This window comes from Pan paniscus, chromosome 7 (genome assembly GCF_029289425.2).
Source record: "Pan paniscus chromosome 7, NHGRI_mPanPan1-v2.0_pri, whole genome shotgun sequence".
Taxonomy (NCBI): Eukaryota; Metazoa; Chordata; class Mammalia; order Primates; family Hominidae; genus Pan; species Pan paniscus.
This window is the reverse complement of record NC_073256.2, coordinates 121,393,732-121,410,462: the sequence shown is the minus strand read 5'-3', so window position 1 is coordinate 121,410,462 and position 16,731 is coordinate 121,393,732. Positions and strand designations below refer to the sequence as shown.

Here is a 16,731-nt window from a genome sequence, read left to right as displayed (position 1 = left end):
GGATCCAAACACAACACATGTGATCATGCCCCCCAAACCTTAATGAAAGTGTGAAATAATGAACCTCACTTTTCTCCTCCTTCAAAAAGAGTGGAATCGTAAATGGATTCCTATACAGAGAGAGGAGTGAAATAAGGCAAAATTACTAAATGAAAAGTATTAGTTGTTAGATATATCACTTCATATTTTCAATGATGTTATAAAATATTTACATTTTCTTTATGCTAATAACATGTTGCAAACAACACACATGTCAGATAAGATGATTAAACAGGGTCTGGAAAATTAAATTGTGCAAACCTACAGAGAAAAATAAAATTTTTGATACTTAAAGAAACATCATTAAAATAAATTCTGATTATAAATTGCAAATGTGATGTAAGATTCTAATATAAGAACAGATAAGAAGGATTTGTGAAAGTAATTTCCTCCTTATATCCATGGTGATCAGCCTGGAAAATGATTATACACTTGGGTTATGAATTAAAATAAAATCAGTGAAGCTTATGTAGCAATATTGTGATGAAAACAAGAGCAGCACATTTTAACTTTTGCTACATTTTATCCATTTGGCTAAATTTTTTTATAAAGTGATATTAACATTTTTAGACAAATTAGGATCACCATTAAATTGAAATAATTATTTTTAATGAAAAAAGGAAATATTTAGATATATGGATTTTAATAGTACTCATGCTTGGACACTAAATTGTATTGCTTTTTCCCAAGATGCTGCCGCTGATTGCTATTGGTCAAGTGTACAAGAATGACTACAGAGAGCAGCTAATGTCATGTAGTGTAACATTACCTTAGAATTCAAAGGAATGTATCCTAAATGTTTCATGAATAGGAAAATCTCATAAAGTGTTTCCATTCAATACTGAGAATAAACAGAAATTAACAATTAGATGGGGTTACTCTCAGATTAAGAAGGATGAGAATTAGATGGAGAGACATCAGGACAGACTAGGAGAAACTGGACTGAGTTTTAATTTTTTTCTTTTTTCTAAATGTAATGTTGGCTCCAGTAACTTTTAACCTTTCAAATGCCCTTGTGTGAAAACTAGTTACATTGAGGATGTTAAATACAACTGCAAACTAGAGTGAGTTGTTCTCCATGGATGTTAAATATCCGTTTCTGAATTCCTCTCTTATTGCTCTCCTCTTCCCTGACCTCTAGTATTGGTCTCTCATAATATTCTCTGCACAGTGTCCCCATTCTTGGTTTGGCCTTCTCGGCTTTAAAGTTTCTATATCCTTCTCTTTGTCACTGTAAGGCCACCATTTCCTAAGGTTAAGGACATGGGTTCTGGTACAAAGTCATTGCTTTGGTTAAAATTCCAGCTTCAAATGGCTTGGGTAATTTATTTAACTAACCTGTACTTCAATTTTTCAATCTGTAACTAGAAATAAAAATAGTACCGAATACAGTGTTAAACTCAATTACATATTAAAACAATTTATACTAAGTGATTTAATTATCCGAAATATTGACTGCATTTTAAAAGAAGAGTTAAGAAATTTGATTGAGAAAATGCACAATAAAAATTGGTTTTGATCACTGAGTCCTCCTTCCTCAACTACTCTAAAACTTTCCCAATCTCCTTGTCAGAACTAGTTCTTATACTGAATCTCCCAAGAGAAGATGTAATATGTGGAATTAACAATCTAGCCATCAATTATTCATTATCATTCCAAGTTTTTCAAGTGGGACCTATTGCAGCTAGAATAAAAACAATGAGTTTTTATATAACTTGAGCATCTGGGTTCATTCAACTGAGCCTTGTATACTTGAGTTATAAAGTAAGAATATCCAAATATAGGGAGCTTCTTACTATATCTCCAATATTGAGTTCAATGCAACATGTGGTGTGGTTTACTGGTGGTTCATTAGCAAGAACTCCCTCTACTTAACTGGTGGTGACTTTAAAGAAAAACCTAATCATTGATTGCTGTAGCTAAATGGATATTGTAAAACATATCTCTCAAAGGTTACTAGAAAAACCCTATTTGCCAAATCAACTGATCATTCCTCAGCACCATTCTATTGGACCTTACTTCAGCATTTGCTAAAATTATTACACTGTCCTTGATATTTTATTCAACTGTTTAGCCCTGTACTTTTCTCTCAGTTCACTCTTTATCAAGCTACTTTGCCGGCTCATCTTTCTCAGCTGATTTTTCAAATTTATGCATTTCCCAAAGTGTTGCTATAGCTTTCCTTTTTATTCTATCCTTGAGTGTTTTTTTATTTAATTCCATATCTTCAATGTCCCATCAATGCTGAAGGCTCTATCCTTCAGCTTCTACCTTTCCTGTAAGCTCTAAGACTCACATTTCCAGTTGTCTCCTAGTCATCCCCAAGTGGGCCCCCTTAGCACCTAAAACCCAGCTTGCCCCAAACAAATTAAAATTATATCTCCTATCTGTTCTTCTCCTATAATCATTATCAATGAATATCTACAATACCCAGAATCTATTTCTTTGTTAACTGTCTTGCCTATACTTGGACACTATGTTAGCCCTAAACATCTCTTGATCTTTTTTGGTTTCTTGCCCACTGCTTTAGATTCAAAGCTTTAGTCCCTTCTTTGATTTCTAGCTAAACCCCTTAGTCATCTTGTCTCTTTCACTTTGAGTTCTGAAGCTGCAGGCAAACCCCACCCATGACCATGCCCCTGTGGACCCCTATCTTGGGAGGGGATCTTAGTTGCTTGGGATGTGTTAGATTAGGTAAATTATTTTTTCTATTAGCATATTAGAACTATTTGAGTAACATATAAAATCCATTTTAATTTTCTGTATTTTCAATAATTTTAAAAGTCAGATTTATTGAGGTATAATTTACATAAAGTAAAATTCACACAACTTAGTACAAAGTTCTGTGACATTTGACAAATGGATTTAGTCATGTAAACTCACCACAATCAATATACAGAGTATTTCTATCACCCTAAAAATTTCCTGATGCTGCTTTGATGTCAATCCTCTTCTTGCTTGCCCAGGTAACCACTGATCATATTTATGTCTAGCTTTTTCTTTTTCTTCAGTAATGTTTTCAGTCTAGAATTTTACTTGCTGAAGCCATAGAAAATGAAATGCAACAAAGCTGTAGAGACTACACAGTAAAAATCTACTATTTTAGAATTTAGTAATACTGTTCTCTGAAAAATTAAATTCTTAAAAAGAATAATACTCTGTATATCCCAGGAATTGTGCTAAGAGCTTTGCATGTATTATGTCTGTCACTTAATCAGCACAACTATATGTGCTAGGACTTATTTTTTTCTCAATTTTACTTATTAGACAATTTACACAAGGTCATATAACTAGTAGGTGGCAGAGATTGACGTGCCCTTCTCCAGAACTTATGATCAAAAATATTGTCATGAAATGAACCTTCTTTCTCTCTCTCACACACACATGCAAAGAGTCAAATTTTATTTCATTCTTTTCTCTTTTTCCAGCATCTTTCCTTCCTTTTGACATCTTCACCCTTTTCTTTTTGAGCAGTTTCTCCTCTGTCCATTTTTTTTTGGTAATATTTCATCTGATTTCCCTATGAACCCAACCTTGGACTATAATATGGTCATTCTTTAATATTTTTACAGATTTCCTTAAATTCTCACCCCTTTACTCTAAACAAGCCTATCAACCTCCTTCATACTCGGCACGATCTGTAATCTATAACTATGTCCTTCCCATAAGTTATGCAACATAATGTATTAATCAAATTACTTTACATAGCTTTCTTCATGTCAACTTACCTTATTTTGAAATATATATATGTGTGTGTGAGTGTATATATATACACACACATACATATATATATATATACACACACACTTGTTTTGAGACAGAGTCTTGCTGCATTATCCAGGCTGGAGTGCAGCGCTGCAATTATGGCTCACTGCAGCCTCCAACTCCTAGGCTGAAGACATCCCTCCACTTCAGCCTCCTAAGTAGCAGGGACTACAGGCTTGTGCCACCACACACAGCTAATTTTTAAATATTTTTGTAGAGATGGGGTCTTGCTGTGTTGTCCAGTCTGGTCTCAAACTCCTGGCCTCAAGTGATCTTCCCTGCCTTGGACTCCTGAAGTGCTGGGATTACAAGCATGCACTACCACGCATGGCCAATTTACCTTCTTATATATTATGTTTTCATCACAGATATAGAAGTATAGAGCTTTAAATGGGCAAAGAGAAAGGGATTAAAAAAATCATAAATTCACTATGTTCTAATGAATATTAAGTATTGTTACATGTTAATATTTACTAAATATTTGATCACAAACTTGGCTTATTACAAGTGTACTCTTTCAATTCAACTCAGAAAATTTAACAAATATATTTTAATCATAACTACCGTCCAGTGCTACGCTTTACTTATTCACCTTCCTGTAAAACTTAAAGTTTGAAAACTCCCTTATCCTTCACTGATGCTTAAATGCCTGCTTGCAAAAATACTTTATAGCATAAATTATTCTCCTCTTCTAAACTTTAATTCCCTTAGTTTATCTTCTGTTTAATGGTCTTTAGTATGATGTATTTCCTGGCTACTTTACATAGCTGGTTTCTTCTTACTCTTCTGGTTTAGTCTTCTGGTTTAGTTCAAACATCACCTCCTTAGATAAGACTTCCTGGATTATTCCATCAAAAATAGCTCCTTCCCCACCCCAATCCCACTAGGTTACATAAGAATTTTAAATAAGAGCACTTAAAACTAAGTTTAACTTTTTAGGGACTACTTTCTCTCAAAAAGATAATTTCCATGAGGGGAGATCTTGTATGTCTATGTCACTGTTATGTCTCCAGCACCTAGAATAAGGCCTGATACGTATATATTTAGTAGCTGCTTGTTGAACAAATAAAATTTTTGGAATATAAAATATCTTTATAGTAGAATAAGAATTTCAGAAATAACCTTTCCTTTATGGAGAGCAATTATATTGTATTACAGTTTAATATACCATATAATAACCAGGAATGATTTGAGTCTAGCATAGCCAAATTTGCTGGTTATTTGGCTATTTTATAAGGAGATTTTAATAGTCTGTCTTGGAATTTTATTCCTATCTTAATAAAGACTCATATATTCACTACTAACACCTGAAATCTAGAATTGACTATAATTCTGAGCACAAAATATACATTTGGGCATTAGAAACATATTTAAAGAAGGAATTTGAATAGTTTAAAATGATTTTTATTAACAATATGCTTTTGGCCACCTGCTAGACATTTAATGAAAAATTTATCTAATTTTAAACACAACTCTTCAATCCTAAATGAGAAAAGTGGTAGACTATATCTTTTTGTGTGTTTTCCTTTTTTGAAATTTGCTTGCAATTGAAGTGGAAAAATTTTCATTTTGGCTGGTCATTTATTTTTATTTTTCTGTTGGTTGAAAGTATACACACACGCACACATACACACAAATTATCAACCCTCAACCTCATTTTTTTAACAATGATGAAACTGAGATTGGAGAGATTAGGAAACTTGTCCAAGATCGCATTGGCCTTCTAATTTCATGTTTTATTGCCTGTACCAACATGCCTCTAAACAGGGCAACAGAGAATAAAACATTACTTGTTTTATTGTTCTTTAACAAAAGCATGGCTTCGGGTATTTTTGTTTGTTTGTTTGTTTTTTGTTTTTTGAGATGGAGTCTCCGCTCTGTCGCCCAGGATGGAGTGCAGTGGCGCGATCTCGGCTCACTGCAAGCTCCGCCTCCGGGGTTCGGGTTCACGCCATTCTCCTGCCTCAGCCTCCCGAGTAGCTGGGACTACAGGCACACGCCCACCCCGGGTAATTTTTTGTATTTTTAGTAGAGACGGGGTTTCACCGTGTTAGCCAGGATGGTCTCGATCTCCTGACCTCGTGATCCACCTGCCTTGGCCTCCCAAAGTGTTGGGAATACAGGCGTGAGCCACCGCCCGGCCTTTTTTTTTTTTTTAAAGAAAAATCTAGAAGTAATTTGTCTTGTTTCTGGTGCCACAGATGAACACATGAAGTGTCCAAGCTATAGTCCGATGCCCAGTTCTACTATTAAAAGAAATTTTCTCTTTTTAAAAATAATCCTAGAAGTGGGTATTATCCAAACTCCTTACTAATTCATCATTACAGGTTATTGATGTATTAAATCTGGATTCAAAATCCTACTGATTTTGCTTATAACAAACATAAATCATAAAGAGTTAATGATATTTATCTAAAAAATAACCTCGGCATAATTTGAGTTGTGTAATAATTAATAAGAGCTACCATTCTTTGATTATTTACTATGGATGAAACTTTGTAACAAGTTCTTTACAGACATTACTTTCAATTTCTTTCAAATTACAAAAAAGAAATGTGTTTCTAATGTATATGTCAAAAAAATTCTTCATTTAAATGGCTGTATATGCATATAACTTATTTAGCCATTGCCCCATTATTTAATATTCATTGTAAGATCGTTTTTATTGTTACAAATAATGCTAGTGAACATATCATACATATGTTTTTATTTGAATTTCTATTTCTACACAGTCAAAAGTCTATGAACATTTTTAAGGTTCTTCATTTATATTGCAGAAGTGCTTTTAGAAAGGTTATGCTAAATTTCACTGCTACTCTGTTATCACACTCTTACCATGGTTTTTTAATAATTTTTTCTCTCCACATACAGGCATCACCATGGTGTTTTAAATAGGTGGACATGATATCTCATTTAAAATAGTATTTATTGGGTCATGACTGAAATAAAATGTTTTCATATATTTACTTACCACTGCATTTCTTGTTTGGAGAAATGTCTGTATATATCCTTTGCCCATTTTGTCTATTAGAGTTTTATTTAATATATACTTTGTAAAAGTTATTCAGATGTTAAGGCTTCTAATATTTTACCTGAGTTGCAGCAAATATCTTCCCAACTTGTGTGCCTTTTATTTATGATGATTTTGATATTCTGAAGTTTATACCTGCCACATTGTACTCAGGATTCTTCCTCTTTTTAAATTTATTTAATTGCTTTTATTTTTAGGATGGCTTTCTTTTTTCACAGAAATAAATATTTTGTGCTTTCATTAAAACATAACTAATCCCTTAATCTAGCTGGAGTTTATTAAGATTAATGAGAAGTGTTAAGCAACCAGCCCAAAGTCATATCCCTACTGACTGGCAGAACCTGAATAATTCATACCTGTCTGATTTCAATGCTCTTGCTCCTTCCACCCAACTATGTTTTTCAGAAATGATAAAGCTTAAGAGTACAGGTGCAATAAGCTTGATGCATAGATTTGCTTGTCAGTTATCTCCTAAACTAGCAGTCACAAACTAGTATATTTGTAATGCATATAACAAAGAATTAATTCTAGATCATGGAAATAATGCATACACATCAAAATGCAGATGATTTGAAATAAAAATTCAGTTTTCATGTATTTTTATAAAAAATAAAATTCTTCATTTATGGTGCTTGCTCTGTACTGGACACAGTTTTCATGTGTTTTGTACACTATATTTTGGTTAACTTAATCTTTGCAATAACCATTTGAGGTAGTACTATAATTATTCCCATTTTACAGATGAGGAATCTGAGGCACAGGGTAACTTTCACAAGATCATGGAGCAAGTAAGTGGTGGAGCTGATGAGGCAGTTTAGTTCCAGAATCTGCTCTTATACTGCTTCTCAGACCAATATTTCTTACAGGAACAAATATTTTCCCTAACAGCTGAAATTTTTAGGACACAGAGTTAAGGTGGGTGATAGGCATAGGTAAAACAGAATGTTATAGTTTTCAGAATGTATGAGTAATATATTAATAATTTAGCAGTAACATCCTTTAATTTCCAATGTAGACGAAATTTTATATCTAAAAAGAACTAAAAAATGTTGCATTCCAAACCTCATTTTAAATGACTTACTTAATCACTAAATAGCTACTTGTTCCACAGTTATTTGTTCCATGTTGGGGCATCCTTACTCTTTTGAGTCCCAAGAGCTTTAACTCTTTTCTTTTATTTGAATATTTATAAGCTTTAGTAAATTGAGCTTAAGTATTATACTTTATCAATAGAAGCTGTCATATAATTTGTGATATATTTTTATATTATACGTACATATATTTCATTTGAGACTTTTTTGTTTAGATGTATCATAAGAATACTTAATAAAATATTTAAGCTTAAGCTTATGTAAAATATTCCTATATACTAACATTTAAAGTATCTAGCCCAGTATTGAACATAGCATTGACACTTTGTGCCTCCTTATAGACTGAGTGATTTGCATTTTCAAGATTTCAGGGTACTAGGGTTATATAAGGTTTTCATGACTGAGCCATCTTGAGTATCTCTGTCTTTGACTTTCATCAATAATACTGAGTTAATCAAATAAAGGATGTAATCAATGCACACAGACTATCTATAAAATGGATAGAATGTGAAATAATTGATAATAATAATTAAGATTTTGGAAAATTTCAAGAACAGCTTATATGTGCATTTATATGTGTCCGTACATGCACATATATTAAATTACTACTATAATGAATGTTACTTCTCTTCACTTTTTAGGACATAAGTATAACAACATGCCATATAAAAGCACAGAGCATTCAAAATATGTCATATATGCCACTCAAATCTGACAAGAATTGATATACAAGTTTGAAATAATACATGCTAGTCTGAATATTTGTGTCTCCTCAAAATTCATGTTGAAACCCTAACAACTAAAGTGAGCATATTAGCAGATGGAGCTTTTGGCGGGTAATTAGGTCATGAGGGTGTTGCGGGATTTGTGCCATAATGAAAGAGGCCAAGAGAGATCCATTGCCCCTTCTCTCATATTAAGACAAAGGGAAAAAAAGATGGCGGTCCATGAACCAGAAAGCAGGCCCTAGCCAGACACTAAATTTGTTGGTGCCTTGATCTTACTTAGACTTTCCAGTCCCCAGAATTGTAAGAAATAAATTTTTGTGAATTATAAGCCACCTAGCTTATGACATTTTGTTACAGCAGTCTGTATGGACTAAGATAATACATATCAATGGGCAACATTCAGAATAATCAGAGAACCAAAACAGAAAAGAATACTGTAATTGTATTAATTTTTAGAAGTTTCACTTAGCTAACCCTAACAGGAAGTGATTTTACTAAACATTATAATTACAACACAAAATATATGTTACTTATTCCCAACTGTATTTTTATTAAGAAATGTTTGAAATCTATTCAATTTGAATTGTTAAGCTTTTCAAATTAACATTAGTATCTGGAAGACAAATGGATCAGTCTGAAATAGTAATTTATAACATATTTTCTCAAACTCTTAAGGTAGCACAGACCCAACTGTAATAATAATTTAATAATTATTAACATATCATAACAAAAATAAATATCACAATAATAATAATTGATCTAAGAGACTGGTGAGAAACATAGCTGACAAAACATTTTTTATGTTGAGATCTACTTATGAGTAAAACTGATATATTACACAAGCACTAATCTTGTCAGATGCTCTAAATCAGGTCTGGAAGTAATTCTAAAAATTTGTGTAGCTGAAACTTAAGATGTTGTTTCATGTAACTTAACAAATAGTATTTTAAAATTTATTTTGTATTAGACTTGTTTAACAATTATTTTTAAAAATTGTCATATGAAATTTCATATGAGTAAGAAAAGGTAAAATACACCCTAATAAAGCATGCTACTTCTCATTTAAAATAAACTTCATTATGATTTGCAAGTGCTAAGTCAACATATTTTGCTGCTTCAAAATGTGTAATCAATTCCTCCATTTATTGTGTAGAAGATGTTGTAGTGACTGTAATTGGACCTCGTAATGCAATTGAAGGTCTTATAATTGTGGTTTAAACATAAAACATACATTTTGACCAAATATATTAGTGAAGTAATTGGACTTGTGAAATTATTTCTCCATCATATTTTGGGCTAAAATTTATAAAGAAAGATAACCAACTTGCATATTAATTGGAGATGTGAGTGACAGGCTAATAAAGATATTACCTTTTATTGGTCAGATACTACAGTCAGTTTTTGAAAAGCCTTAACTTTAGTTTGCTTTTATTAAACAGGTGAAATACATTCTGAATTGCTTGTCACAAAATTTACTGCTTCCTTTTCTAAAATAATTTCCTTTTTCTCTGAATGTTTTCTTATCGTCTGTATTATTCTCTCTTTACTCTTACTTTGGAAGAGAATGCATTAGTCTTTATTTATCTCTAGGCTTATGTGAGTTTGCAGAATCCCAAACACAATGCTGGTTAACATAGACCATGTCTCCCTTACAGTATTAGGGGTCTGTAACAGAAATCCAGAAAGCTCAGGTTTCAACTTCCTCATACTAGGAAGAAAAGGGGTGTTATAGATCTATAGCTACCATTACAATTTTAAAAGTGTATGTTAAGAGAGACTTCAAATTATGTTTAGTTAACTATGATAATTAATTTAGAACTTAATATTTGAAGACAATAAAACATTTTTGCCTCCATAAATTTAAACATCCCACATACATCCTAGATACCATTTTTTTTTTGTAAGAAAAGTTGCTTCCATTATTAATCCTCTCCTCTTTGGAGTCTTCAAATTCTCCCAACCAAGTCCTTTTCCTCTGCCTTTATGCATATCATAAAGATTCCTTTGCTCAACCTCTAAGTTGTACCTCTGAATTTTCTTCCCCCTCTAAGCTTAAATTCCTTATTATTCTCCTTGTTTTGCTACTACTAAATTACATGGTTCATTCCTTCCAACCAGCATTCGTTCTTAACATTTTCCGGTCGGTACTGTCAAAACCCTACTATCCTGAGTTTCTTTCTCTAATTCTTTCTGCATTGCTTAGAGACCTCCTAATCTTTTCTACTGTGGTCTGAAACCCTATTGCTTTTACTTAAATACAATATATCCCTCAGCTTCATCAGAGAACGTTCATTTCCTTTCGTATCATGAATGGAATGTTGACCCTTCAAGAATACTATCTTCCCTGAGGGAAACATTCTGAGGTGAAGCTGCTCAAAATCCTTTAACTTACATATATGCTATACAATCCCAGAAACGGTATCAGCATTCTTGGTATAAATTGCTCCTTCCACATGTTTACTTTTCTAATCTATGTGAAGTCTATGCCTTTTATGTTCATAGCATTATTCTTCCTTGTTGCTACCATCTATATTCTAGGCAATTTCCTTCACATATCTATCAAGCTGAGGCCCTCAATAATTTCAATGTCTGTATAAAAATGCTAGCATCAAAATTTGTAGCTTTATTTGCATTCCCAAACTGTAATCCATGCTCCATCTTGGAAACTCACTCCTTGAAACAAACATTGTATCTTCACATTATTTGGAATTGTCCAACATCTGAAACTTCTTAAGATAATTAAATTGTCTCTCATAATAACCTGCTCAGTTTGCTTCTATTGCCTTAGATATCGCCACAAATTTCAGTTCTATCATTGAGACCTTATCTCCCAATTCATGAAAAATTCTGCATGATTTCACATGAAAACATGATTTCACACAACTAACATCCTTCCCAATCCATTTGAACATTACTTCAACTACTTCCCTTGCCAACCACCCTTGACATCCCTATTCTTTTCTTCTTTCTATATAACCGCCCACAAAGTTCCAACTGTGATCCAAATGATTAATTACTACATCCGAAGTGTGCTAATGAGCCAATCATTACACAATCTTAGAGAACCAATGCCATCACAAATGTAGGGTCTCCACTCAGCTAAACTATAACCATTCTTCAGGATATCCTTGGGGACCTTCCTGTCTTATTTCCCATGGTATTCTTAACTTTAAAATTTCCCCAAGCCATCAAGAAGCCTAGTTTATATTAACTACCTTCATTTTTTTCTTTTCCATCTCCTTTTCCTTCTCTTCTATTTGGTTTCTACCTACAACTTGACTGAATCAATAAGGCAAAGATCATTACTGTCTAGTTCTACCATTTAACAACATATTTGTCTTCTCTGGAATTTGTCTCTGCTGATTGTACCCCTTTCTTAAGATTCACTTCTATCACAGATTTTTTTAAATTCTCTTCTTTCATGAATATCCGTCTTTAATCATTTTCAACATACTTTTCTGGCTTTTGTTCTTTCATCCATTCCTTAAATGTAAATAAGTGCTGGTGATCCCCAAATTTTGATTCTTGTCTCTCTTATTACTCTTCATATGCTACTGACAATTCCATTAATTCCAATGGCATCACTTGAATGCTGATATGCTACCCTAATCTATGTCTCTAGCCCAGACTTCTCTCCTGAATTCCAGACCACCAATCATCTCTATAAGATATTTATACTTGAATATTTCAAATGAGGCTTCAATTTTACCTATCCTAAAAGTGAACTCTATCTTTCCCCTGAAACTTGTATAACATATATTCCCTATCCTAATAAAATGTACCATCAAACATTTCAGTCACCTGAAATCATCTTATTCCTCCTCTTTCTGCATCAATAATATCTAGTCTGATCAGTGACCAGGACTTGTAGGTTCAACATCTTTATATAACTTCTCATGTATTGACTGCCTCTACTGATACCTTAATTCAGACCATTATCATTTCTTAACTGATTCATTACACTATTCCCATATATGATCTTTCTGCTTATATTGCTCCGGTCCATCTTTTATATAACTGCCAAAGTAATCTTTCTAGAAACAAACATCTGACCTATTCTGTTGCTTTATATGTGTCAGTAACCTACATAATCTTCATAAATCTGGTCTCTGCCTACTTTCGCCAAACTTGTGTGAAGCTACTGGCCATACTGTTTCCTCTGCCTGAAATGCTCTCTACAAAAGAGGCTAACAGTGTTCTAGCGTTTAATATTCAATTAAATTCTTCTATGAAGTCTTTCTTGAACTAATATCCATCCTCCCCAGGGGAAAGGAATCATACCATCTTTTCTGATTCCATTATATTTTATATATGTGTGTATATACATGTACATACATATTTTTTATATATATAAAATATATACACTCACACTAGGAAACGCCTGCAAGGATAGGGAGCTATTGTGTGTCTCCTGTTACTTCCAGCACCTAGAACAGTACCACATGTGTTCAAGTTTCAGCTCAAATGTTACCTCTTCCAAGACACTTTTTCTGACTGTCTAGTTGAAATAAACTTCATTTCAGTTTATATCTCTGTAGAATATATTGTCAGAATAAGCTGCCTTGACACATAAACAGTGCATGTTACCCACATCTCTTAACTCTTCAGTGATATTGATAGCTTTTTTAGGGTATTAGGTCTTTGGTATTCTCCACAGTGTAGAACACTGATGAACTCATGTTAGAAATCAAATACTTTTGGGATTATTTTAAAAAGCAAAAAACTAGTTTTAAGTCTAAAATGCTTGAAACCAAACATATGTGTATGTGTGTACCTAAATATACATATGCATACATACACATCCTATTTGCCTTTAGTTATTCAGTTTATGGAAAAATTACATCTATACATATTACATAAAAATTAATTATTTTACTTTTATCCATCTAATTGGAGCAGTTGCTGTTGATAGTTGAATGCACAAATACCTAAATCAAAATGCTCATAAGATTTAATATTTTGTTATATTACAAAGGAATGAAAAACTATGAAATGAGTAAAAAAATGATTAAACATTTCTAGGACAAGTTAGATAAATAAAATAATAACAAAAAAAGCAGAAGAGACAGACCTGCATATCTTCTCCTTGTAGAGTCCAGTTCTTCTGTGATCACATCGTGTAATGGACAGACATAGACAAAGGAGATGGGAGTGAGTGGATATACTCCAAAGGTAAAAAGTGACACTGATGGAAAGGGCCTCAAATCATTTTGAGAAAGAATCCTGTGTACAGTTTTAGGGAAGGTATAATCAAATGCATTCCACAAAAAATACATAAGAACTGATGGCAAGTTGATTTTGCTACTATAGGTTAGCGGATTCAGAAAAATAAAGTTAGTGTAGAAATAAAGAAGATCCAGAAGTTTACAATTATTTACGTACAGCAAATCCTGAACACCAATGCTGAAGAAAGATACCATTAGTAAAAACAGTGTTAGTTGCATGACCACATTGTTCAAGACATTACTGAGTCAATTTAAAGTCTGTTACAATGCTTTCAAACTTTTAATTATCTGAAGAAAAGATTTAATTGAGTCATCACCAAAAAGAGCAATAAAAATAGTTTCAACAGATTTCTATTCCTTTTATGTTTCCCCAGTAAACCAGTGTGCACACAAAAACAAAGAATGGTCATCAGGCCAATATTTAATTGAATTATTTCAATACAGCAAAATATCATAAAAATTTTATGAAGTAATAATTATAGTACAAGTCTTTACTAGAAGAGTAGCTGAAATACATGGCTTCATTTCAGCATTAAAAATCCAAACTAAACTTCAATGTAGACAAATTTTCTTTGATCATATTCCCTTTTAATGCCTATTCATTCAACAGATTCTTACAAATGCCACTTTATAGATTATTAAAATTTACGCTAAAATGTATCCATCCAAATCCATCAACTATAACAGATATGACATGATATGTTTTGGAAAAACTTTTTTCCCTAGTGCTAGTGAAGAAGTTAAAATAACATTTTATACAGTGACTTGGAAACAGAAAAATGTCTGTTAAACTCAGCATTCTAAGAAAAAATTTCTTCCAAAGATATTAGCGAACTAGTATGACTGACACAGATGAACAATATGCCACAAAACCAAAATCTCCTATTTTAATTTAAACACTTAGCTTTGAATCAGATACTACAAATTCTAAAATCAAACACCACATTTAAGTTCTGCAAGAGTTGCATCATTATTTTTGAGTGACTTATATAGCAAAGCATATTGCATCAAAATATACTTGCAATATCAACATATTAAAATTATAGCTCTTTAGAGAATGATTTCCTATGACAAATTTGTCTCTTTATATGAATAGTGATAAAATGAAAACATTCCATCAGACTAAGTCCATTAGTGCTAAGATGACCAAAACAATTTTTCTTAGAAAAAAACCAGAAATCTTAGCATGAATTATAGAAAACTGGAAAAGAAATGACATTTTGAAATTTAGTATCATTTTTATTATTATATGAACACATTTTTTCACCTGTTGAAAATAAGACATTAAATCTCATCACAATTAAATTACAAATCATACTGCTAACAGGATTAACCCCTAGAAAAAAAATCTTCAGATTCTCCAGAAATATACTAATACACATTAAAATGACACATGCTATATTTTTGTTTCCATCATCAATCCACCTGCTTCTCAAAGAAGAATAAGGTAGGATAATCACAGTTTATTAATACCCTAGGCAAATGCCGACTTTCGTATGTTGCATTGTGTTTTTATACACAAAATTTCCCTAGATACACATTTTCCATACTACTAAAATAGTTCCCTCACAAGTAAAAATGAAATTGGTATGAAGTGGATGAAATAATGGCTTCCATATATTCCATCTCTAAGAAAAGATCTTATTGTTTGCAGAAAGTATAAAAACTACGTAAATAAATGAAGCTTTTTTCTTCATCTAGTATTTTCCTATATTTTGAATTACTTTATGTGTCATCAATGCAATGGTTTTCATATTATGTGGATCCAAACATGAAAAATTATTCTCAATTCACTCATGAATTAATTTTAGTGAATAACAGAGGCACACATAGTTCCAGTGACTTACCCAATGATACAAAACAAGTTCAGTTGCAGAGCCAGAAATAGAACACAGGTCTCCTGATTACCAGGTCAATTTTCTTTGGACTAGGTACTATATGACCCAATAAAAACATGTAAAATACAAAATCAAACAAAGAAGAAAAAATAATTCTCTCATGGTGACGCCTGAACTGGATATTTTATTATATAGTATTTAATTGGAAACAGTTGTTTTCAAAGTGGCACATTCTACAACTGTCGAGTAATTCACCAATGCTTTCATTCTTATAAGGAATATGGCAAAACTTATCTTAGAATCAATAATAAAAATTTTTTTTTCAGGAAGTACAAAATTTATATGATTAATAAGGTGATGAAAATGAAATATTTTGAAAATGATTTCACTACTAAAAGTATCAATTAAGTCATTTGCCATAGTTTATCTGAATATGATCTATTAATAATTAGTCCATAACTAAGCCTACATAAAAATATAACTTTAGCAAATAAAAATTCATGTAATGCATAAAATCTCAATATATAACTATAGTTGTATCAGATATATTTAAAACATTTTTGGTTTTTTTGATTTCCTGTGGTTATAGTTTTATTATGTACTATTGCATTTAAACAGCCTCATTTTAAAAGAGAAACTTATAGTCAACTCCCTTACGTAAGCAGCCATGTCTTAGGCAAATGATAATATGCTGTAAGTATTTATTTTGCATATAGTATTATAATGAATAGCAGACTTCAGTGAAACTTGGAAGAAGCTAAGAGTATCCCCTCTACTTCTCCCATATTTCTCATTACCATGCCACAGTCAAATATTCTACTTTTTAGTGCAGTTAATGAAGGGTTCTAATGAGAACTCTTTCTTTTTCATTTATCCAATAACCAGTTACCAGACTCTTCTATAACAAACAAACCCAACTTTTCATCTAATCAATAACCAGTTAAGACTGATTAAGGATAGTAAAAGTATTCCCTCTTTTAGGTGTCCAGGTACTATCAAAATTATGGCTGGATC

General features: G+C 32.2%; 1 protein-coding gene across 49 annotated transcripts in view; it reads right to left on the bottom strand.

The window, feature by feature from the left end:
* Positions 1-16,731, bottom strand: part of RIMS2 (regulating synaptic membrane exocytosis 2) — a 743,118-nt gene that overhangs the window by 199,345 nt on the left and 527,042 nt on the right. For 11 of the 49 annotated variants that reach the window (XM_055116828.2, XM_055116832.2, XM_024929920.4 and 8 more), the window contains one exon: positions 13,726-13,758. The exons of the other annotated variants lie outside the window; for them this stretch is intronic. In XM_055116828.2, the coding sequence (XP_054972803.2) occupies positions 13,726-13,758 (33 nt within the window). The remainder of the gene's footprint in view (positions 1-13,725; positions 13,759-16,731) is intronic. 49 annotated transcript variants of the gene reach the window in all.